Here is a 24357-nt window from a genome sequence, read left to right as displayed (position 1 = left end):
AGAATCCGGTAATTTTTCAAAATAAAACACATTTCGTATTCCGAAATAAATAAAACGGAAATAAGGCAAGTTCTTGCTGTGCGGCCCGGTACCAAATGCCCTGCGGACCGGTACCGGTCCGCGGACCGGCGGTTGGGGACCCCTGCAGTAGAAGAATCCTGGGACTATTTGCACCTGTTGTTTTTCTGACAAACATGGATTAGCTCGAAATGAAGATGCACATGTCATGTGGAAGCCTCCGCTTATGTTTGTTTCTATGGTTCCGCGGACCGGCGGTTGGGGACCCCTGCAGTAGAAGAATCCTGGGACTATTTGCACCTGTTGTTTTTCTGACAAACATGGATTAGCTCGAAATGAAGATGCACATGTCATGTGGAAGCCTCCGCTTATGTTTGTTTCTATGGTGCTGTGGTGTATTTCATATACAGTATATGCGCAATGTACATTTTTAGAGTGGGTCAAATTGACCCGCAATATACCTGGATGGTTCAAATATTAGCACGGGTCAATTTGACCCACAACATACACAGGAATCCTCGTTCCCCCCCCTCCCCCCGTTAGCTGCTGCTTTTTGAATATATCTATTTGTTTTGTCTTTGTCTTTTGAGACCTCGCTATCATGCTTGCTGGGTGCTGGAACTGCATGCGTTTGCATGTGCTTGTGCTGCCTGTCACCTGACGCCACAGTGATGCTTTGCTTCTCCCCCCTTTTTTTTTCTTTCTTCCCCCTCCCCCCCTCCCCTTTTCGCCTCCCCCACTTGTAGCCCTCCTTTTCATTCCCGACTACCGGCTGACCGACGGGCTGTCTAATCGAATTCCGCACAACCACTCGCAAGATTTCAGCACCACCAGCTCTCACAACAGCTCAGAGCGAAGCGGCAGCCTCTCAGGTTGGTTTTCTTTGTTTTGTTTTTTTTCCGGGACACGCCCCCCTGGGGGCAACTCCGCCTGGTGATTGACAGCTCTTCTAATTGCTTCATTGCTTTGGAATTTGCATGTACAAGGCCGACATCTTTTGATGAACGCCATATCCCTTCACCAGCGAAGCTTTGCTCTGCCCCTCCGCCTCCTCCGCTTTCATGTTGTTATTGCCGGACGACGTTCCCTCAAATCGGCGCCGTGCCCCAATTAATCGTTGTCCACTTGAGCCGACGAGCCTCGAGTAGACGGCTCCCTTTTTCCCCCGACGAGGAAGCGGAAGAACAGCACGCGGCTGTCATTCGCCACGCGATGCCGACGTTTGGCTGCGGGGGTCGTGGCATTTTTAAAGCAGGAATTCACCGTGGTCTTTCGAGAGACGCGTGCCCCTGAACGCCAAAATGTTATTCTAACTGTAAAAAGCAACCACCGTTTGCAAAGTACAAATCAGACACAAGCCAGACAAGAGAGTGAAAAGAAGGAATGAAGAACCTCAAGGCCGTCAACGCAATGCAACACGCTGCTGAGTCGAAAGCCTCAAAGCAAAAAAAAAAGAGGGACGAGCGCTACTGAGCAGTGTCCACAAATCCCCCTGATTTTAAAACACCAACGGGAAGTCGTCACACCCGCTGAAAAACCACAGCCTTGTTTTCGAAACGCTAACTTGGAAACCCGACCCACTTCAAAATCTCAGCTCGGGATCACTTAGCGGCATCGGTGCCGAGACCCCTTTATGTTCTTTTGGGAGGGGTTGGAGGGGGGCGGGGGTATATACAGTATCGCTGACTACTCAAGTATTGAATACTTGTACTGGTATCAGTGTGGGGGAAAAAGTGTTCTCAATCTTCTCTTAAATCCGAATCCTCAACAATTGTATGTAACGCCGGCCCGGATTCGAAAGCGCGTTTTGCATTTACGTGGCAACGTCAAATGATTTTCATCCTTTTTTTTTTTTTTTTTTTTTGGTCCTCCTCCTTGTTGCTTCCCTTAACTCAGGAGTGAGCGTGAGGTGTGTGACAGTCAGAGTGGTGTTGGCACCCGCGCCCGCCATTCAAGGTGCTCGGCTGGCTAAAGTGGCGAAAGCGCCTTCCTGGCCCATCGCGCTAAAACTTCCCCCGGGGGGAATTGCGATGTCATTTGTAGGACGCGCCGCCTCGGCGACCTCGGCCTTGACTGCTCTCCAATTCCATCGTGCGGGGCGAAGTGAGGCAGAGCGCAGCCCCGAAGGGAACTTTTCTCCACGCAGGTCGTACCGCTGACAGAAACCTTCAGTTCAAAGCTTGACCCGTGCTGGAATATCGTCACCTTTTTGAACATGTATCATCGGCGTTCGGTATATGACATACTTGACATTTTTAAATGTGTATTTGATGCTCATCGTCAAGAAAGCCTGCACATTGTCAGCCTCCCGTGTGGCCAACCTTGCGGCGCTTTTTAAAAACGTAGCCTGAGCGCCATCTTGCTCCCCGCGGATGCGTCGTCGACGCGCATTACGCCGCGTTCCCGAATAATAGTCTTGCCGTTCCGTCCAATTTCCAACCAAAGTCCCACGAGAATCGCTGATTTCGGTCCACGTATGGATGCCGACCAACCGAAGCGAATCCTGAAAGCGAGTTGCGCTGAGTTGCTGCTGTCGTAAGCACAGCATAGTTAGCCGTTCTCGTCTCACCTTACTGCGATTTTTCTTTTGTTGTTATTTTTTTGGGTGCGCGAAGCCAAATCAAATAGGAGATGCTTCACGGTTATTTTGACAGCCGTCTCCGCCGGTGAGTTATGTGCGGCTTCCCCTCCTCGGCACCCAATGAAAACACGGCGAGCGTCAGGGCTGCAAATCCTGCACTTTTATGCTGGGAGTGCCCCAAAAAACCTCGGGGTATAAATACCCAAAGCGGCGTCTATATTTAGAAGGCGCCCGCCGCTTTGCACGCCGGCGGAGGCCCGCTTCTGTAATTCGTGCTTGGCTGCCTGGCCGCAGCCCTCGCGCTCTCTACTTTTCATATTTGGAGGGAAGTTCTCGGGTGCCAGACCGCCAGACTTTTCCTAGAAGAAGAAAAGCAAGAAGAAGAAGAAGAAGAAGAATGGGCTTCGTGTCAATTAGTGCTGTCGTTATTGCTAAGAGTCAAGCGGTGCCCAGCGGAAACGCACTTGTGCCCTCTATCGAACGGCACAAAGACAACATGGGCACACTCCCAAGGAGCACATGTTAATTCAGTCCGCAAGTGAAGTAAAGTTGAAGGAGATTCGGATTCGTCCGGTGACGAATTTGTTTTGAACAGCAATGAATATCAAAATTTCTTTTTTTGTTCTTTTTTTTGGTTGAAAGCAATCCCAAACTTTGGCTGTCAGTAATATCCCTCCAAGGAAGTCACCACTCAGTGACCCACCGAGTCCGTCTGCATCAAATTTCCGGACGGTAAACACGGCAAATATAGTTTTAAAATTATTAATGATAGTTTTGAGGCAGAAATGTTTTGTGTGGGGGGGGGGGGTCATTTTCCATTTTCCGTGGCTTTCAACGGGCCATTTATTTTAGATGCCGTGCAAAGAACTGAGATGAACCCGGATTCAATCAACACGGCTAAAATGGCTGGAAAATGAACACGGGATGGCACACAATGTCTTGAACTCATTCAGTGCCAGCTATTTTCATCCCCTTTTTTATCCTACCTTGTAGGGGAAAAAAAATCTACAAATAAATAGACATCCTCGGAATTAAATGCCCGGATTCTTAAAAAAAATACGGGAAAAAAATGTCTTTGGCATTGAATGAGTGAAGAGAGAAAAGCGGACGAGCCGCAACAAAAACATGTTCTTTGAAGAGTGGAGGAAAAAAAAAATAAAGGGGGATCCTTGTCTGAAACCTGCTGCAGAGCCGGCCGGCATCTCTACAAAGATGGACGCAACGGGAGGGGGGTGTCGGGTTTTGGAAGGATGCGGGTGAAAATGGCCGGGGGGGGCGGAGGTTGTCGGCTCTCCGGTGTAATAAAAGAAATGAAAGGAGTAATGGACTGAGGGCGAAATGCACGAGGACCACACCGACTCCACCGAAGCCATTCATTATGATGAGGTGGCAGAGAGCGACTCCCCCCCTTTCCCCCCTGTGAAACCAAAAGCGTGCAGTGAAAGAAAGAAGGGCGAGCGATTGGTGGAGCGCCAAGGTCTGCGGACGGCTCCTCGCCGCTGTTTCTATGGCGATGGGCGGCTTTTCAGCCTGTCGATCGATGGCAAGTTGCTTTTCATCCGACGACCTTGGATTTTTTTTTTTTTTTTTGGTGTGTAGGCAGCATCTTGTTTGAAAGGCTCCATTTTCCTGACATTTTCGCTTCTTTCTTCCAGCTGCCGTGAAAACGATGGGCGTCGTCCGTCTCAGCTTGGTCCTCTAACAGAAGTGATTTGTTTTAGGTGGCAAAGGAGGAAAGAAGAAGAAGACCAAGGCCGGTTCCAAAGCCCCGAAAGCCACCGGCTCCACCTGGGCCAATGTTCCCTTACCCCCTCCCCCGATCCACCCGCTTCCGGGCACCGACATGGACCACTACCCCAACGAGCACCATGATGCAGGAGGGTAGGTTTCAAGAGATGGTGTCACTTGCAAAGTTGCAATAGTTGGGGAATGTTTATTTCGCGAGGAGTTTTCTTTTGTTTCTTTGTTTTTATGAGTTTGGGGAAAATGCTTTGTTGTTGTATAGTTGTAATTATTAGTTCGAGTGTTTTTTTTTTCTTTTACAATTGATGTATTTTTTGTGTGCAAGTTTAAAAAAACAGCTTGTGGTATTGTGTACTAAAAATTGAAATTTTCCATTCACAAGTCAAATTGAGGTATTTTATAACAGTCCGCAAACTTCAACGTGCAATAAGTGCAGCGCATAATGCTGCGTCTAAAGTTCGACACATCGCAACGTCTTCAACAAATCTCGGGTGGTCTTGCTTTCATCACTTGTCTGCCTAGTGGAGAGTTTCTGAAGTGGATTTGTGGCTTGAATTCCTGTTCGGAAGTATTAAGCAGAGTTTTTTTGTTGCTTTTTTTTGTTTTTTTTTTAGATACAGTCAAACCTCTGTTTTCGAACGTCTCTGTTCTCGACCTAATCGGTTTTCGACGAAAAATTTCGAGTTTTTTTTATGCCTCGGATTGAGACCGAAAATTGGTTCTCGACCAAACTGAGCGCACTTGAATGCGCCACTTGACTCCTCTCGGCTTCCTTACACGAGGAAGTGACGCTTCCTCGTGTCGTGTTCCATTGTGAGCTGACGTGTTCAATAAAGATTTAGGTTTTTTTTTTATATGAGCGTAGTTTCGGTTTTCGAACAGCCTTCTTGAACGGATTATGGTCCAAAGTCGAGGTATGACTGCACACTTTTCCAGTTCGGAACCAAAAAAGACGAGCACTTGTTAGCTAGCGTCGCGTTTCGGCCAATGCAGGGGAGCCGTAAGAAAGACGCAAACTCATCGCCGCGGAGCGACGTCATCTTATGGCGCTTTTTTCTCTCGGTTGCCCCTTGACGCCGTCGCTTCGAGGCGACGCGCGGTAAAAGGACCACAACTCCCGAATGACTTTTAGGCCTTCATTCTTTCCGACCGACGGTCGTGTTGTAATAACGAAATCCATTTAAAATCACCCCCCATTGAAAAGTTCCCAAATTCTTAAACCCCGGAAGCCCACTCCATGACCGCGGAATAAACCGTCTACCGGCGCAGACGGTTTCAAATGGAATCTCTTTGCCCCGATTGCGCTTTGGAGTCTTTTTGAGTGCCGCGGAGCCCCGAACACCTCCGGTGAGTCGCTTTCCTCGGTCCGGCAGCTCGCGTGTCCCCTCGCTCGCCATTTGCAATCTGGAAGAGTCATCCGCTTTAATAGGCCGGCTGCCAAATGAGGTGCAATGTGCGCTGTAAATCTCCTCATGGCAGCCGATTAAAAGTGTAATGTCCTCCACGCTTGTGTACTGACAAATTTCCTTCTTGAACGCTTTCTTCATTCCGCTATAAGGGCAGTTAGCGGCTAGCCCGGCCCGACTGCATCGGCGCGGTTCGGTGAACACGGCGCAAATTTGCTGAAACAAACAGTCAAGTTACTCCTCTTCTCCTGGTGGTGCAATTGAAATTGCGTTTGTCATCATTCAGCCCACACTGCCCGTTTTCAAGCTTGACAGTCCTGGTGTGTCCAAGTACAGTATTTTTCAGACTTTGAGGTGCACTTAAAATCTTGCCGTTTTCTCAAAAATCAACAGTGCGCCTGATTTATGGTTTGTTACGGAATATCCCTCGATATGGACATTTCTAAAAAGAGGCCTGTTCATTTTGAGATTGCGGCTTATGGTTGGAAAAATACGGTCGTTTGCTCCGGTTCCGTGCGCATTTTGAGGTCACGGTTGCTGAGTTTTCTCAAAGTATAGTACAGTCTGCTCCAGTTCGGTGAGCATTTTTCAACGTTCCCCTTGTTTAGGGTCGGCAAAATATCTTCAGCTTGTGAAAGCAATACGTGAATATGCAATTCAGCGGGTGCTGAACCATAAGGATGTGAAGGTCAACTCTAGTCAAATAGGGAACTAACTGTCTTTTTTGGTTTAGCATTTCCATTGCTTGTGAGTGTCTTCCTTTTATGTGTATCATTTTTTTGTTGTTGTTTGTTTAAATCCGAAATGCACCGTCCATTCGCCGGCCAGATACGAGGGCGACGGCTGGGGTCCGCCGATGCCGGTGCAGACGTACCTCCACCAGGGCATGGAGGACGAGCTGGAGGAAGAGGAGGAGCGGGTGCCCACCCCGCCCGTCCGCGGGGTGGCCTCCTCCCCGGCCGCCGTCTCCTTCGGCCAGCAGTCGACGGCCACCCTCACCCCGTCGCCTCGGGACGAGATGCAGCCCATGCTGCAGGCCCATCTGGACGAGCTGACGCGAGCCTACCAAATGGACGTGGCCAAGCAGACATGGTAACCTGCCGCCTATTTTGTCATATTTTGGAATAAAGTGTTAGGTTCAGCAACAGGAGTTTTTTTCTGAAACAACATCGCGAAAATTACAATGCAGGGTAAAATCTATGCCACATAAGCTTTTAGAGGTCCATGTTCAAAACAAGAAATGAAAATATCTAAAAAAAAAAAAAAACCTGCAAGTGCTGCTTGAAGGATTTTTTTGAAATCATTTTAAGAACACATCAAGTCATTTCTGGTTAAAATTTGCCATTGACCAGTGTCATTCATTAAAAACGGACAGTTTTGGAGGAGACTTAAAATATGCTGCATACAATAACAAATTCGAAATATAGATACTGTAAAGATGTCCTTATTTGTGTTTCAATTAAGTGGCTGCCATCCCAAATCAAGAGTTAAGATAATAGCGATAACTGCCTACAATCACAATATTAGGAATAACCCAATCTAGAGCGTTAGCATTACACAAAACAAAACATTGTTTGCAGGTAGCGGAAGAAAAAATTGCCAGACCATTAAATAAGATCCGCTGCTTCAGCCTGACAACGTAAACACACACACACAGACACACACACACAGTGTGTGTGTGTCTGTGTGTGTGTGTGTGTGTGTGTGTGTGATTTAAAAATGCTTACTGTATGCGTATTTGCCAGAGGCGGCAGGATTGATTCTGTTGTTGCTCTAACAGCTACTCTTTGTGTCGCCTGTGTGTGCAGTGGAGATAAACCCATTAATCATTTCATTTTAATGGCGCTCTTGCCAGCGTGCTTGCAGACGGACAGACCCCGTGTCCTCGTCTTTACGCACACGCACACATTCACATTCCCGGCCTGTTGTGTTGATGCAAGTCATCCGAAGGCCAAGCTCCTTTCTGTCCGGAACGAGGACAATCTGGCATTCATTGGTACGGGTGCCAAGGGGGCCGGGGGTCTTATTGTCAGCACGGAGATGTCATGTTAGCCGTTGTAATGACTATTGTTGCTCGGAGGTGGCCGCTAATTACAAGCCTTCGGCGTGTCACACAAACGTGGAACAGTTGCGGTCGGGGCACCGCGACAGCCCGCCCTTTCCGAGGAGCGCGCGCTTTTGTGCCCTCCGCAACAAATGGGTCGTCGTGTTAGCGTGCCAGCCTAGCGGTATTGTGGCGCAACATTCATCCACATGTTAATGTTCCGGTCCTCGCTTTCCCGGGTCGACGACAGGCACGTGCAGGTGGGGTCCCTTCCCCCACAGGCCCCGGCGCCTCCGGTAGGCTACGTGTCAAGCACGATGGTGTCCGACCTGGAGACGGACCTGGCGGACGAGGACGACGAGGAAGATGACGACGAGGAAGACGAAGGCTACGGGGCCAGGCATCCCCGAGGAATCGAGCACACGCCGGGTTCCAGCATGGACAACCTGGACAGCTCTTTGACAGGTGAGCCCACATTTCAGTCCTCCCAAAAGTTTCGTCTTCGGAAGTCACGGCTGCCAATCAGATGCGCGTTGATTTGCAGTACATTTGCTCAATTTTTTTATTTTCACTGGCTGACGCTCAGCAAAAACAAAAACAAAACAAAAAAAGATCTTGGGTTTGTCTCTGTGCGGCCCGCTACCAAATGGGACCGGTGGTTGGGGACCGCAGTTCAAACCAACAAAACTTAAGGGTATTCACATTTTGACCTTCGACTTGATTTATGGGCTTCTTAATTTTTTTTTAATGGTAGTATGTGTGTGTGTGTATACATTTTTTTTCATCTGTGTAACCTTTGGACAGTTTCTGAGTAGTTCATTTGAACTTGTTTAACTTATTTGTGAGCAGCGCATCAATTTTGGGTTGTCGTATTTTACCTTTTTAACTTTCAGGGGCTTTATGATGGTCTTATTCCAACACGCGGCTCTTTTGGTGGATTTTGAATCATGGCGCTTTTTCCCCGCCTTCCTCGGTGCTTAATGAGTGTTATTTTCTTTCCACGAAGGACTCCGCTGCGGCGTCATGTCTCAGTTGTTTTGTCATCTCCTGTGACAGTCGCCTGATTGTTGTTGTTCATGCGGCGTGTTGCTCGTGCCTCCGCAATGTGTTCATTTAGATGAGAACATGCGCACCCAATGTCCCTCAATCAAGTTTTTAAGCACCGCTGGCACACTCGGGGGAATTATAATTATCCCCCCCCCCACCCCCGCACCCCCAAGAAAAAAAAAAATTAGAAAAAAACGATAAGAAAGTCCATGAATTTTAAACAGGAGAGCGAGAGGGAAATTAACAGGGAGTCTGGCGCCACGCGGCCATATCTCATGGAGGAGATTTGAAATAAAATTCACGTGTGGCAGTGCCTATTTCCATTCCAGACCATTTCCATTTTTACAACTCTCTGAAAACTTTAACAGCCATCTGTCAAAACCGAGGGAGGCGGGGCGGGACACTCGAAGGGCACAACGTGGCCACCGCCGCTAACGCGCTGACCGCGGCAAAGTCGCGCATAAAAGAAACGAGCGGTGTTTGGCCATCCAAATGGCTTTTGCGCTGTAAAAACGGCGACGCCTTGCCCCCTTCGCTCAATGAAAGTGGAGAAAGCCAATCGGGAAATGTATGTGAGGAAAGCAAAAGCACGGGAGGGGGGGGAGGGGAAAAAAAAAACAGGCGGAAAATATCTGAAGGGGAATAAAAGATTTGGCCGGCTGCTGCGGCCCTTCGGTGGCGGGTAAAGTACTTTTCCGCGGCGTGATGGAAGTGCGGTTTTGCTTGTGCTGACACATGCTGCTACTGATGTATTTAAGGGAATATAAAGCGGCGACTGCGCCCTAATCTGCCGCATCTCGCCTGCACTGTATTACCGAGAGGGGAGCACTATTTCTTCTCATCTATCCGCCCGTCGGTCACAGCCGGGCCTCGCTCGACACCCCGAGCGGGGGGAGCAATACTGCCGAGATAGCGACGGCGGAAGATTTATTTGCGGCCACTGTACAAATAACCGGAAGCTTCCTGTCAAGCCTCGATTGATTTGTCATTGTTTCCGACCGACGCAGAAACGGCACTCTGCGTAAGAAAGCCGAGTCTTATCCGAAACATTTTCAATGGGGACCCTCGCGATATTTGGGCCGCACACACTACAACGCGAGAATGCAATTTTGGACTCAGCAGGTCAATTTTCGCTTTAATCAGCATTCAAATCTGACGCAACAGATTTTTTTTTTTCCGTCACCGTCCCCGACTGAATGGTTGGTTGTGTGAAAAGAGCACTTCTTGCTTCTTTCAAGGATCAAGGCACAAAGTACACGCTTGCCAAGTTGTTTTTAGCATGAGCATTCCCAGTCCGGGTCGTGTTCTTATTTGTCTGTCGGTTTCGAAAATGGATTCGCTATACTCATTCGGTGCCAAACCATTTAAGATCATGGCCCTTTCCTTTTGACTTCTGAAGCCGTCAACGGGAGTGACTTGAGATCATTCGACACGTTGCGACTGTGTTAACACAAGCCAGAGCAGTCGTCATCTTCCAAACCGCACCACAGTGGTCGCCGCATGCTCGTTCGGGTCAAAGTTTTTCCTTCCCCTCAATTTGAGTGTCAAAAGTCATCCAGAGTTGGTTTTAAAAATCGGAGCAACTTTCCCCCTATGAGCTTAAAGAGAAAACGTGATTGAATTTTTATCAAATTACGACAGTTTTGATTGCGCCGCTATTTCATCGAATGGGATGTGGCTGTTCACGGGGGAAAAAAAGAAAGTAAGGGGAGCCAAAGAGAAAACGTGATTGAATTTTTATCAAATTACGACAGTTTTGATTGCGCCGCTATTTCATCGAATGGAAAGTGGCTGTTCGCGCGGGGGAAAAAGAAAGTAAGGGGAGGCAAAGAAAAAAAAAAAGTCATTCTGTGATGTGATATGCCGAGGCAGTGTTACACCTCCAAAGCCGCGGCAGCTTTTTTTTTTTTTGCCTGCCACTGCCTCCACTTCATTATCTGTGCGATTCTTCGCGCGGCGATTGGACCCACTGGAAATGGCTGTCTTTCTGTCTCCCGGTGAACGTCTGAAAGGAATTTCAAAGGGTGGTGGAGGGGGAGAGGCAAGATGGAGGGCGCAAAGTAGTTACCACCTTGGATTTCAGCCGTCGAAAAAAAGTCAACTAAAATTTCAAAAATGGTTGCTGAGAGGGTGGGCGCTCGATAGCTTCCCGTAGCTCACGCAAGCGTACGTTTTGGAGAAGTTTCCTTTCATCGGAGAACTTTCTGACTGCAGCTGAAGTGAAAATATGTTGCAACCTTTGCCGGAGAAGGCGCAACTCTTGAAGTGGAAACTCTTTGAAGGGGATTTGCCCCTGTATCTAAATAAGTCATAATCATCTTCTCATCCCTCGCCATCCATATTGCAGCAGTTGAGCCGTTCGTTCGCCTCTTTTGATGTCTGGTCTTGTCAAGTCTGCTCCTAACTTGGGACTCTGCGAAGCAGCCTTGTATGTACTGTTACTGTAGTTCAAAAAGGGTGACTTCCAAGAGGGCGGCCTCATGGTTTCCATGTCAACATGTGTTTGAAACCGTGTTGGAGTGTCGTCATGCCCTGGCGCATCCAAAGAGTCGCGCTTGGTGAAGGCTGTGGTTTGTGTCACATGGGCTGCAGTAAGGAGACAAAAAGGAAAGGAAAATGTTTTTTTTATTTTCTCTTGTGTGGAAAGAGGAACAAATAATGCCATAAGATGCCCGTTGCTGGTGTGATTTGATCCATTCTTGCCTGTTCTAAGATCGAAGATTGAAGTTTTCAGTACAGTTCTCACGGGGTTTTGGATACACTGGGTGTGTGGTGGACTTAACCCTTATGCAGTATCTGTCCCAAATTGGTCTTTTTTGGACAGTTTAACTTGGGACTCTGCGAAGCAGCCTTGTATGTACTGTTACTGTAGTTCAAAAAGGGTGACTTCCAAGAGGGCGGCCTCATGGTTTCCATGTCAACATGTGTTTGAAACCGTGTTGGAGTGTCGTCATGCCCTAGCGCATCCAAAGAGTCGCGCTTGGTGAAGGCTGTGGTTTGTGTCACATGGGCTGCAGTAAGGAGACAAAAGGAAAGGAAAATGTTTTTTTTTTTTTTTCTCTTGTGTGGAAAGAGGAACAAATAATGCCATAAGATGCCCAGAGTAATAGGAAAGTCGTTTCTGGTGTGATTTGACCCATTCTTGCCTGTTCTAAGATCGAAGATTGAAGTTTTCAGTACAATTCTCACGGGGTTTTGGATACACTGGGTGTGGTGGACTTAACGGCTTCCAAGGGAACAACTGGGACGTCAGCTCGACGAAAATGTTGGGTGAAACTACAAACGAACAAACTTTTGCGAAACAAAAAAAATGCACACAAAAAAAAAATGTGCCACAAATTGACCAATGCCAAAGAACAGGCGTAAAAGCAAGCCTTGGTTGTGACAAAGGTAGACGAGGCGTTTTCGCATCTTTTCTTATGCTAATTAGATCGTTAGCGCAAATTTAGCAACATTGCTATGCTAATCCACGGCGCTCCGAGCTAGCTAAACGATCTCCGGAAGAGATCACTAACCACTTGATAGCGAGGTTCAATTTACAGCCATTGCTTTTGAACGTGTATAACATCCGTAATGCGGATTCTCTTCACACATTCAAATCCCGTCCTAAAAACTCACCGATTCCAACTTACTTGCAAATGCTGTTTAAATGACAACTTTATTGTTAGTTTTAGCGGTGGTTTTATTGTTTTGTTCTTGATTCTAAAGTGTCCGTGAGTGTTTTGAAAGGTGCTTATAAATCAAATGTATGATTATTATTCTTATTATTATGATAAAAAAGGAAAGTAAGAAAGGAGGGCCGGTTCTGACAGGCTTTCTGCAGCAGTCTGCCCGAACACGTTGAGATTAATGGCTACGTTTTTCAAAATGAAATACAGGTTAAACAATTGATGACTAGATAGAAATTATTGTAAACACAACGACCTTTTTGGCATGGAATAATATGAATTATGATGTTTTGAATCAGTAAATGTTGTGAACCTTTATTTTTTATTTTTTACACCTTTGAAAACTTTTGCTGTGGGCAAAACATTTACCACAGTGCATTTTTTTCCAAATCAGACATTATGGGAGCTGTTTCTATTTAAGGGACATTCAAATAAATTATTCAGGGGTTTTTTTTTTTGTTGTAATTTATCGTGTAAATCGTAGATGTCCAGGCAACTGGAGATCAACATCTTTTTAGGGTTCTTTTTCAGTTAGCTGAAAAGAGTTGAATTGAATGTCTCTGCATTCTGTGCTCTGTATTTCTTTATCTTCAATGCCACATTTGGAGAAGGGCGTAAAAAAAAGGGGGTGGGGGGTGGGTGTCAACCCGCCAGTAAAAATCTGGAACTTTGGCGAGCACGAGAGCAGTCGGTTAATGTGACAGCTTTCTGTGGGCCCGCTTTGGCACACGTTTCTTCAGTGGCGCCTGCCCAAGTGCTCCGAACTCGCTTGTTTGAGGGGGGCAGAGTGCTAACAAGGCAAGCGCGGGGGGAGAGCAGCTTGAGGGCAAAGTTGACTTTTTGGGTAAACCACCACAAGCTGGCAAAAATCACTTTTTGTTTCTTTGTGGTTGTGGAAAGTTTCAATTGGAAGATAACCAAACTGTTGTCCTGTGCATGCCAAGCCACTAGTTGGCGATATCTGTGCAGTGACTCAAATAGTAAATGTATAGCTTTGCAGAAGAGCATTGTATGCGAAAGTTGTAAAATGCGAGTTTTTGATACACTTGTAGTGAAGTGTGAGGATCAGGAAGCGCAACTGCCTCCCGCTTGATCCATACGTTTTCTCCGCAAACAAATACAGTGCAGCTCAACCTCTGACTAGCGGACGTTTTGTGGCTTTTGATGCATTGTATTGATGTTGCGCTTCTATGAAAGGAGAAAAAAAATATTTTAGCAGCTCTCATTTTGTTTTATTGTATGCAATCGTCTATTAGGAACTGCTAATGTTGTCTGCAACATTCCTAAAACAAGAAGACAAACTAGTGACATTGCACTTTCCCAAAAGAAAAGTTGAAGGCAAACTACAGCTGTTAACGTTGTTAAAACGACAAGAATTCAGATGTTGTGAATTGTCTGTTTTTTTTTTTTTTTTTGAACTTCCGCTGACTGGAGAACTTTGTGCCAGCAGTTTGCAGTTGACTTTCATTCTAAATGTCATCAAATGTGTTGTTGTAGTTTTTGCAAATGAAAATGGCTTATTGTTCCCTTCCCGTACCGAACCGTCTCGGTCAAACCAAGGTAGGGCCCCAGTTAAGACTGATTTCCGTGCGTTCGAACCTCGGCCAAACACTCGGAGGAGACGTTTTGCTTCACCGCCGGCGGCGACAACTGTGGTGTTGCAGGCTCCATGGCCAACGGCTGGGGCGTGGCCCATAGAGGGCGCCAAATATAAATAAATAAAAATATATATGTATGAATGTCTTGGCAGGATGCCACTGAACATTTTGAAAGTTGAAAGTGAAAAAAAATTCAAAAGTGAAAAAAGTTGTCACACCTCAAAGTGCAACCAAATTTGGGACAAATACTTTAAACGTAACAATCTGTATTACTGCATAAGGGTTAACGGCTTCCAAGGGAACAACCGGGACGTCAGCTCGACGAAAATGTTGGGTGAAACTACAAACGAACAAACTTTTGCGAAACAAAAAAAATGCACACAAAAAAAAAATGTGCCACAAATTGACCAATGCCAAAGAACAGGCGTAAAAGCAAGCCTTGGTTGTGACAAAGGTAGACGAGGCGTTTTCGCGATCTTTTCTTATGCTAATTAGATCGTTAGCGCGAATTTAGCAGCATTGCTATGCTAATCCACAGGGCTCCAAGCTATCTAAACGATCTCCGGAAGAGATCTCTAACCACTTGATAGCGAGGTTCAATTTACAGCCATTGCTTTTGAACGTGTATAACATCCGTAATGCGGATTCTCTTCACACATTCAAATCCCGTCCTAAAAACTCACCGATTCCAACTTGCAAACGCTGTTTAAATTACATCTTTATTGTTAGTTTTAGCGGTGGTTTTATTGTTTTGTTCTTGATTGTAAAGTGTCCATGAGTGTTTTGAAAGGCGCTTATAAATCAAATGTATGATTATTATTATTATAAAAAAGGAAAGAAAGAAAGGAGGGCCGGTTGTGGCAGGCTTTCTGCAGCACTCTGCCCGAACACGTTGAGATTAATGGCTACGTTTTTCAAAATGAAATACAGGTTAAACAATTGATGACTAGATAGACCTTTTTAGCATGGAATAATATGAATTATGATGTTTTGAATCAGTAAATGTTGTGAACCTTTATTTTTTATTTTTTACACCTTTGAAAACTTTTGCTGTGGGCAAAACATTTACCACAGTGCATTTTTTTCCAAATCAGACATTATGGGAGCTGTTTCTATTTAAGGGACATTCAAATAAATTATTCAGGTTTTTTTTATTTTTTTTTTTGTAATAATTTATCGTGTAAATCGTAGATGTCCAGGCAACTGGAGATCAACATCTTTTTAGGGTTCTTATTCAGTTAGCTGAAAAGAGTTGAATTGAATGTCTGCATTTTGTGCTCTGTATTTCTTTATCTTCAATGCCACATTTGGAGAAGGGCGTAAAAAAAAGGGGGGGGGTGTCAACCCGCCAGTAAAAATCTGGAACTTTGGCGAGCACGAGAGCAGTCGGTTAATGTGACAGCTTTCTGTGGGCCCGCTTTGGCACACGTTTCTTCAGTGGCGCCTGCCCAAGTGCTCCGAACTCGCTTGTTTGAGGGGGGCAGAGTGCTAACAAGGCAAGCGCGGGGGGAGAGCAGCTTGAGGGCAAAGTTGACTTTTTGAGTAAACCACCACAAGCTGGCAAAAATCACTTTTTTTTTCTTTGTGGTTGTGGAAAGTTTCAATTGGAAGATAACCAACTGTTGTCCTGTGCATGCCAAGCCACTAGTTGGCGATATCTGTGCAGTGACTCAAATAGTAAATGTATAGCTTTGCAGAAGAGCATTGTATGCGAAAGTTGTAAAATGCGAGTTTTTGATACACTTGTAGTGAAGTGTGAGGATCAGGAAGCGCAACTGCCTCCCGCTTGATCCATACGTTTTCTCCGCAAACAAATACAGTGCAGCTCAACCTCTGACTAGCGGACGTTTTGTGGCTTTTGATGCATTGTATTGATGTTGCGCTTCTATGAAAGGAGAAAAAAAATATTTTAGCAGCTCTCATTTTGTTTTATTGTATGCAATCGTCTATTAGGAACTGCTAATGTTGTCTGCAACATTCCTAAAACAAGAAGACAAACTAGTGACATTGCACTTTCCCAAAAGAAAAGTTGAAGGCAAACTACAGCTGTTAACGTTGTTAAAACGACAAGAATTCAGATGTTGTGAATTGTCTGGTTTTTTTTTTTTTTTTGAACTTCCGCTGACTGGAGAACTTTGTGCCAGCAGTTTGCAGTTGACTTTCATTCTAAATGTCATCAAATGTGTTGTTGTAGTTTTTGCAAATGAAAATGGCTTATTGTTCCCTTCCCGTACCGAACCGTCTCGGTCAAACCAAGGTAGGGCCCCAGTTAAGACTGATTTCCGTGCGTTCGAACCTCGGCCAAACACTCGGAGGAGACGTTTTGCTTCACCGCCGGCGGCGACAACTGTGGTGTTGCAGGCTCCATGGCCAACGGCTGGGGCTCGGCCTCGGAGGACGAGCGCAATTTCTCCAGCCGGCGCTCCAGCGTGGCCAGCTCGTCGGACGGCTCCATCTTTACCCACTGCAGCTTTGCGCAGGCCCTGGTGGCCGCCGCCGACAAGGCGGGCTACCGGCTGGACGGCACCAGCCTCAGCAAGCGCGGCCGCTGTAAAAGAGGTCGGTGTGCCGGCGAGAGCCCGGACCTTTCTACCCTCTGGGGCGTGCGTTTCTTCTTCCTTTCTGCTCTCCGAGCGCTCCCCTTCCGTACGGATGCCCGCTTTGCGCATGGCCCCGTTTTGGGTGGCGACGGCCGGCCGGGTCTACTCGCTTCTCCTGGCTTCCGACGCCGATCGCTTCCGACTCACCCGGCCGGCTCTGCGGACCCGCGTCCTCCGCGGCGACGTCTGCTCTCATGCTAACGTTGCGCTTGCTTGTTGTGTTTTTCCGGCGCCCGGCAGACAAAGGCTTGCCTCACAGGCAGCGGCCCGGCAGCCCGTTCTCCACAGATGGCAGCACGGTGGGAACGCACAGCCTGGGCCACCAGAGGGCCGCCAGGCCGCCGCGCAAACCCCGCAACCAGGGCTCAGCACCCCACCGCAGAGATGCCGCTGCGGACGGTGGGTGCTCATTATTGACTCCAATCCGCCTGCTTGATTTTTTTTTTTTCTTTTTTAGGTGTTTCCTGTCCATTGAAAACCCCTTCACCCTTTCGTGCCGTTTGTGTTTGAATGGGCGTCAGCTGCAGTTTTGCCACAGTTACTTTACTGATTACTTGCTTGAACAAGTAACTTAGTTACTCTACTGATGACTTGCTTTACTGGCTACTGGCTTTAAAAAGTAACTTAATTACTTTACTGGTTACCTGCTGTCAAAAAAAAAATCTTGGCTACTTCACTGGTGACTCACTTTAAAAAGTAACTTATTTACTCTGCTGATTACTTGCTTTAATAAGTAATGTAGCTACTTTACTGATTACATGCCAGATTACCTGCTTGTAATGTAACAAAATTGGATTTGAAGTGACATTCAGCAGATATTGACGACCCTGCTCAACAAAAATGACACCCGGTTTTGTCACGGAATTAAAAGTGCGGTGAGATTTAAAAATACAAAAGACAACCTGTTGGACACACCAAAATAATTTTAATTTAAAAAAAAAAAAAGTCAACATTAATTTGTGATTTGTATTCAATTAAAAAAAACAGTCTTTCTATCATTGGCTGAAAAATCAACTTATTTGAAAATAAACAAAATGGAGGCACTGTTGCTGAGAATACTGTGCCGTTGATTTGACTCTTTTCAATTCTTTCTGCTCGCTGCCACTTGCAGGTGGATAATTGCAACGTTTATTCTTTTTTTTTTTTTTTTTTGGGCTGAACAGACCTACCTCCCCCTCCCGAGCCCCCGCCCGGCCAGGGCCAGGCCCGAGCCCAGACGGGCCGCTGCATCAACAGCATGATCCCGCCTCCGGAGAGGAAGGCCACGTCGCTGGAGCGCCCGCCCATGTCGGGACCGCTGTCCGGAACGGCGGACGACAGGCAGATGGCGCGCGCCACCCTGGAGCATCACCGCCAGGCTCAAGAGCGACTGGGCTCCGACGACGGCCGGCGAATTCACAAAAATGGTACGTGCAACTCACTCAGTAGTGCCCCCGCTGGAAAATTTGAAGGAAAAGCGAACGCAAAAAAAAGCAGCACCAGTGTCATTGATCCACAGAAGTTTTGTCAAATGAGCCCGACGTTAGGCCATTGGTCGTCTAATTCAACCAAGTTACATTTCTCTGTCGAGTCTAAGGGATGGAGCGAATGATCATTTTCAAAATCCATCTGTTGATGATTTTTGTTGGTGGTTAATTAACAGCAAATAATTTTCCTCCAGAATAGAGCTGCTTATGTAACATGCATTTGTGATGGTGTACGTGCTAGCGGCATGGTGTTGTTGCTTTGTCCGATTTTTATTTTTTTTGGGTTGTTTCACACCTCACAGATTTGGAATCGGTGCAAAAAATTAAATTGGAACAGTTGACTTGCATATCGAATTAAAACGAAACAATGAATGGATGGGTGGGTAATGAACTCCTCCATGACAGCCATTAATGGTACCAATCGGCGATGGCATCACCCAAAAAGCCAAAAGAAACCTCCATTTGCTCCGTTTGTGAGGCGTTTTTCAGTATTTTCTACTTCCTGGAGCAGTTGCAATTGACAGAGGCTGCTCATATCGCCGAGCAGTCACTCGCGCGCTCTCTCGCTTGCTCCTCCGGTGTGAAAGTTAGCGCTCATGCTGCAGTGCGGTCAACAGATGGCACTGTCTGACACTAGCGCTGGCTCTGGCAAATGCGCCAGCTCAACTCCGCTCGGCGATGCTCCTGCCAGCATTTGGCAGGCGCCGCTTCTCCCAAACTGCCCGGAAATGACTTTGGCTTTTATAGTTCCCGCGACAGCGGCAGACGGATCCGGCCCCCCATCTGGGCGCGCCCGTCTGAGCTCGGCGGAACAACGCGTTGACATGCTAGTTATTGGTGCGAGTGAGGCTGGCGCTGTTGGGAACGGACCGTCGCCGTCGTCGCCACCCTCCGCCTCAAGCAAATCTCCCGACGCAGACAGTCAGGCTACAGGGCTGGGTTTCTGTCAGAGGTTCCTTCGTTAGGCCGTTATCTCTGTTGAGGTTTTTCTTTGCCTTCTTTGGGTAACCGTTGCTTTTCTTTAAGGGGGAAGTCAACTCTGAAAATTTTCTGAACAAAATGTTGCCCAAACACGGCATTGTTATTGCGTTTCCGGAATTTGAATTCAGCGGAAAAGTCCGCCAGTTTTTAGTCATGTCAGGCGGCAGCCATTTTGCCACTTTTGGTCGACTGAAAATGACATCACAGTTGCTCAGGTAACGGCCAATCACAGCTCACCTGCTTTCTGTGTTTGGTCATGTGACATTCTTAAGCGTAGCCCTTTTTCTTGTAAAAGTCCTTTTCTGTGCCAATCTTTCTTTCTGTTGTCAATCTTTACTTTTGATTGCGCTTCCTCTGTATGGAGCTAAGCTAACCCCAAGTGCTTATTGGGCTGAAGGGGGGTGGGGGATGCTAGTTAGCTTAGCTTGTCAGAGAAAGAGGGAGACTATAGCAGCCCAAACGTTCCATAAAGCAGGCTGACCAAGGCGGAAAATTCACGGCGCGCCAGGTTAGCCACTCTGGCCCTGGCTAGCCCCACCAAAAGCACTCCATTTGCCGATTTTTGGAATGAACCCGTGGGATGAAAGAGCACCGCTTTCCACCGATTTCGCTTGTCGCTAACGTGTTTCTAAATGTTTGTGCGCTCAGAGGAGGGCTGCCTGCCGTACCACCGACCGTCCTTCCCGTCGCCGGGCGGCCACAGCTCGTCGGGCACGGCCTCCTCCAAGGGCTCGACGGGGCCCCGCAAGCCGGACGGCCCGCGCCAGCCGCAGCAGTGGACGGCCATGGAGCACGCCGACTTCCTGGGCGCCAACGGACAAGGGCAGTACTCAGGAGAGTTATGTAAGTGCAAAAACTGCGCTCGTCTTATTTTGAAAGGCGCAACTTTGACTTCTTTTTAACCTCCGCGACACGATGAAGATTAATAACAGTTTTTACTTTTAATATGCACAATTTGGGATGGCTTTGCCATCAGGCTATTTATAGTTGAGTGTTATCAATTAAATGACCGCATGACATGCACAACTTTTGAGTCTGATTCTGTTGCACTATTTTGAACCTGCACAATTTTGGGGGATTTACGGTCGTCTTTATACTTTCATATGCGCAATTTGAGACGGCTTTAACGTCGTCTTTTTATTTTATTTTATTTTTTAACGTGTGGAATTTTCAAGGTATTCATAGGTAAGTGTTGTGAATTAGGCAGCCCATGTCCTCTTGACAATTGTTTTTTTTTTTTCCTCCCCCTCACAGAGTGTTTCACCTGGATGAGATCTTCAAAAAAAATAAAATAAATAAATAACGGTTGAGTCCCCCCACCCCCTGCTTGTCAAGGGCAACGACGACTATGTCTTTGCGGACGGACATCCTGTTAGCAGGAGCGGCGGGCTGTCGGAAGTGTACATGTTCCACGTATGATGTATAGACACAGACATATTGTACATCTCACTATGGTTTTGGTCTTTGAGGAAAATTTGGACTGCGGTTTTTGTTTTGTTTTTTCTGTGTGTGTCCAACAAAGCACACAATTTCTGGTGAGTGCCCTTTTCTAACCTCAACTTTCCTTGTAAATATCTTCTTTCAACTTGCTGTTGCTATGCAAGCCTCCAACAGTTTATTATTTTTTTTTCTATTATTATTTTGTTTTATTATTGTACTATATGTGAATGGTGTGGCTGCTGTGCCATAAAATTGTCTCTTTTTTTTCAAACAATCTGTTAATAGTTGCCATTAATTATTGTAATATTATGATTATAGTTGTTTTTTTTTTTTTTTTTTTTTTGCACTGCAACTTTTGGTGATAAGCACAAAAAAAAAGACCATAGCTCCTGCTGACATGAAGAAGATGATGTGAAGAGGAGTTTCTGTACTGTAAAGAGAAGACGAAGAGAATTATATCGTGCAAAATGTACAGAGAGATGTCTTGTTTAAAAAAAAAAAAAAAATTGGCGAGGCAGCCAGGAAGCTCGAAGAGGAAACTGTCACTTTAACGCAACCAATTATTCATTTGGGGGTCTTTTTTTTTTTTTTTTTTTTTTTTTACGGTTTTGAACGATTTGACCACACTGAGGTGATGTTTCGGCACTTGCGCAGATGTGGAGCGTCCAATTGTTTACATGTCGATTTAATCTTTTGAATGAATATTTTTGGCTTATTTTTAGGGAGCACTTGACTGCTTTGCTCCTCAACTGATGTTCAGTCGCCCTCATCCGAGAGCCGCCCGTCTGCAGTTGTGACAAGGTTTCTTGGGAAATGACACGTCTCTCACACACACACACACACACACACACACACGCAGCTGTTTACCGACTACTAAATTGTGCTGCTTTACCAGTTTTTATCTTTCTTGAAAGATTCATGTTCTGATTTCTTTTTTCTTTTATCACAACAAAAGTCATTTGTCAAATTGGAATAATTCAAAATAAAAAGTCTAATTCACGGAAATGTTTGTAGTTGTAATTTTTCATTGATTAATATTCAAAGTAAACATAATTTTCTCCTAGAATTATGAAGACTGAGACATTTGTTGTAATATTGCACTTGTAAAATGACTACTTTGCGCTAAATGTTTTTTTTTTTCTTGGACGATTCCGACTTTTTATTGTTTAGTGTGAAAAAAATCTCATATGACAAAAAAAGTAACATTGAAAAAAAAAGTACTTTTACAAGAAAAAGTTCCTAGTTGCTATTTTCCGCCCCCGAAAATTGTTTTTAATTTTCCTCAGCTGAATTTTACAAGAAAATTCTGTAATATTTCGACAAAAGCTTAAAAATACCCAATGGGAATCAGTTTTGCAATTTTCATCCAATAAAGTCGTAATATGGGGCGAAATATTGCGAGGCTAAACTTGTCACTTTTTATGGCTGTGCAGTCTTCCTTTAAGAAGCTTCCTATTCTGCAGACACACACGCACACACACACACACAGCATCAGATGATGATGTGCTTGTTTCTTTGCCTTCGACCAAATCTCTGCTGCTCAACATTTTCAGTTTTTTGTGCTTCGATAATATTTGTGTGTGTTTTTTTTTCATGCTGTTCAAGGGTTGCGAGGTTGTCGTGACGTCACTTCATTCATTTCAATGGGCACAGAGGCCAGTGTTTTCTGGAAATGAGGTGCATGAGAGTATCTCAGGTTCTTTTACATTCTGCTGGTGTTGATGTATATACGTGTATATTTATATCTGTATACATATACATTCTATCCATAATGCGGTCCCCCACATTCCGACAAAAAAAAAAAAAAAGACCAAATTGCAATTTCTAATGTCCAACAATCCTGTTGCCCCTTCTTTTACGTTGACACCACAACCTCCTTTTGTATTTATTTGGAAAAAAAACAAAAGATAAAAAGTCTCGTGGAATATGCATAACGATTTGTGGTGTACGACGAGTGTTTTTCATTTCTGTTTGTATTCGTAAAGTCAAATGCGCGAGGCGTTCCGTGTGAAGGAGCTCCGGTGCGCAGGAGGAGCCCAAATGATTTTTCTTTCAAAATCGTCGGTCCTTTGTAACCTCTCTCTGTGTGTACTGCCTTTTTCTTAATTAAAAAAAAAAAAAAAAGAAAGGATTAAAAAAAAAGTGGTCGGGTGAAATTTTTGGTTCATTGACTTTGCGAGTCACCTCGGGATCCCCTTGCATGTCCTCCTGACCCCCTACAACGGAAGTGACGGCCGCGCACAGAGGGGAGCGCGCTCCTTCCCCCCCCCGTGAGATAACAATGAAGACGTTCTTTTGCTTTTTCCCTTGTACCCGCCTCAATATCAAATAAAATATTTTGGAAAAAGGACCACCTGTCTCCCGCAGTCTCAAGTCGTCGAGAGCAGCAATGATTTTGTTGGGACTGTCTTTTGAGAATGATATTTCAACTTGATGACATTAAAATGTACTTTTTTTTTTCTCGCAACATTATGACGGGTCTCATTTGATCATACTTGTCTGGTAATACAAGGGAAAACTCACCGAAGAGGACAGCAAGGACCGCCAATGGCTTTCTGCGCCTACTAGGGTTCAGGTTTTCCAATTAGGATTTCAAACGAGGGTTAGGTTTCAAACATCGGGTTGCACAGTAGTGCAAATTAGGGTTGGGTTTTCCAATTAGCTTTCAAACGATGATTAGGGTTTCAAAGTAGAGTTTCCAACTCGGGTTAGGCCATTTTCTGGGTTAGGTCATGTGACATTGGCTCGATGACATCACTCTCACTCGACAGGGGAGGCGATGATGGATAAACCATCAGCCGCTTCACGTGCGCCTCGAATAAATAATGATGTCGTTTCAACTGAGGGGGGGTGTCCCCCCCCCCACCACCTCCTTCCGTCAAACACCTTTCCAGCAGGTCGCCCCTGAATGCAGGCATGATCAGACACCAGCACAGTTTGGTGTGGAAATGAAATGATTTGCTCCAGCAGCTGCGTACGTGCCTCCCGTCCTAAAGATAAGATATGGAAAGGGGGGGTCGGGGGGGGGGGGGGGCACACATAAACAGGAAGGTGGCATTCATGTCAGGCGGGAAGCAAAGCCTTTAGAAATGCATGACTGTCGCTATTATGCTTCATAATTTGAACGGCGCGTGGGCGCACTACTTGTACAAGAAGGAAGGAGGGGGTGGGGGGGGGGGTTACATTGAGCTCAAAACCCCCCCCCTTCAATGATGTGTGTCACTGAAGCAGCAAATTAACACAAGGAGATGAAGGCATGTCGTTGGTATTTTTGCACTTTGTGGCAGTTGATTTCTGATCTTTCAAAAAATATATTCCTGGTTCCATTCCTCAGTAATCTGCAGTAAAGAAAGTGTCAGTTTCACAACCCCCCACACCCCCAATAAAACACTCTGACTGGCGAGATGCATTCATTGTTGCCGGTGAAAAATGAGCGCACCAAAGATGTCATTTCCTCCCCCTCTCAAGACGCCGTTTGGTTGCAGCCGTGCCGTAATTATCCAGATGGATGGAAAGCTCCATCGAGACAGGGAATCGTTCCAATTGATGCGCAGTTGATTCCAACTCGGACCTCATGCCGGTGCCGCCCCAAGAGGCGGAGGACGTCATCAAGCGTCTCAACGGACACTTGGTCAGTTGGCAAAGCAGTTCTTCAAAATCAATCAATCAATCAATCAAACTGGCTGTGGCCCTGAGCCTTTTTTTCTTTTCCCCCTGCCGCTTGTGTCGCCATCACAAGCTTGTCACCGACCTTAAAAGAAGGCT

General features: G+C 46.0%; 1 protein-coding gene across 1 annotated transcript in view; it reads left to right on the top strand.

Moving 5' to 3' along the window:
* Nucleotides 1-20439, top strand: part of robo2 (roundabout, axon guidance receptor, homolog 2 (Drosophila)) — a 294794-nt gene extending 274355 nt beyond the window's left edge. The window contains exons 22-29 of the mRNA XM_019865530.1: nt 4321-4480; nt 6577-6840; nt 8043-8257; nt 16467-16664; nt 16946-17104; nt 17869-18111; nt 19801-19995; nt 20407-20439. Of these exons, the coding sequence (XP_019721089.1) occupies nt 4321-4480; nt 6577-6840; nt 8043-8257; nt 16467-16664; nt 16946-17104; nt 17869-18111; nt 19801-19995; nt 20407-20408 (1436 nt within the window). The 3' untranslated portion in view covers nt 20409-20439. The remainder of the gene's footprint in view (nt 1-4320; nt 4481-6576; nt 6841-8042; nt 8258-16466; nt 16665-16945; nt 17105-17868; nt 18112-19800; nt 19996-20406) is intronic.
* Nucleotides 20440-24357: the final 3918 nt, after the last annotated feature.

This window comes from Hippocampus comes, unplaced genomic scaffold (genome assembly GCF_001891065.2).
Source record: "Hippocampus comes isolate QL1 unplaced genomic scaffold, H_comes_QL1_v1.1 scaffold140, whole genome shotgun sequence".
In the NCBI taxonomy this organism is placed as follows: Eukaryota; Metazoa; Chordata; class Actinopteri; order Syngnathiformes; family Syngnathidae; genus Hippocampus; species Hippocampus comes.
The sequence above is the reverse complement of the archived record's forward strand: the minus strand, read 5'-3'. Positions and strand labels throughout refer to the sequence as shown.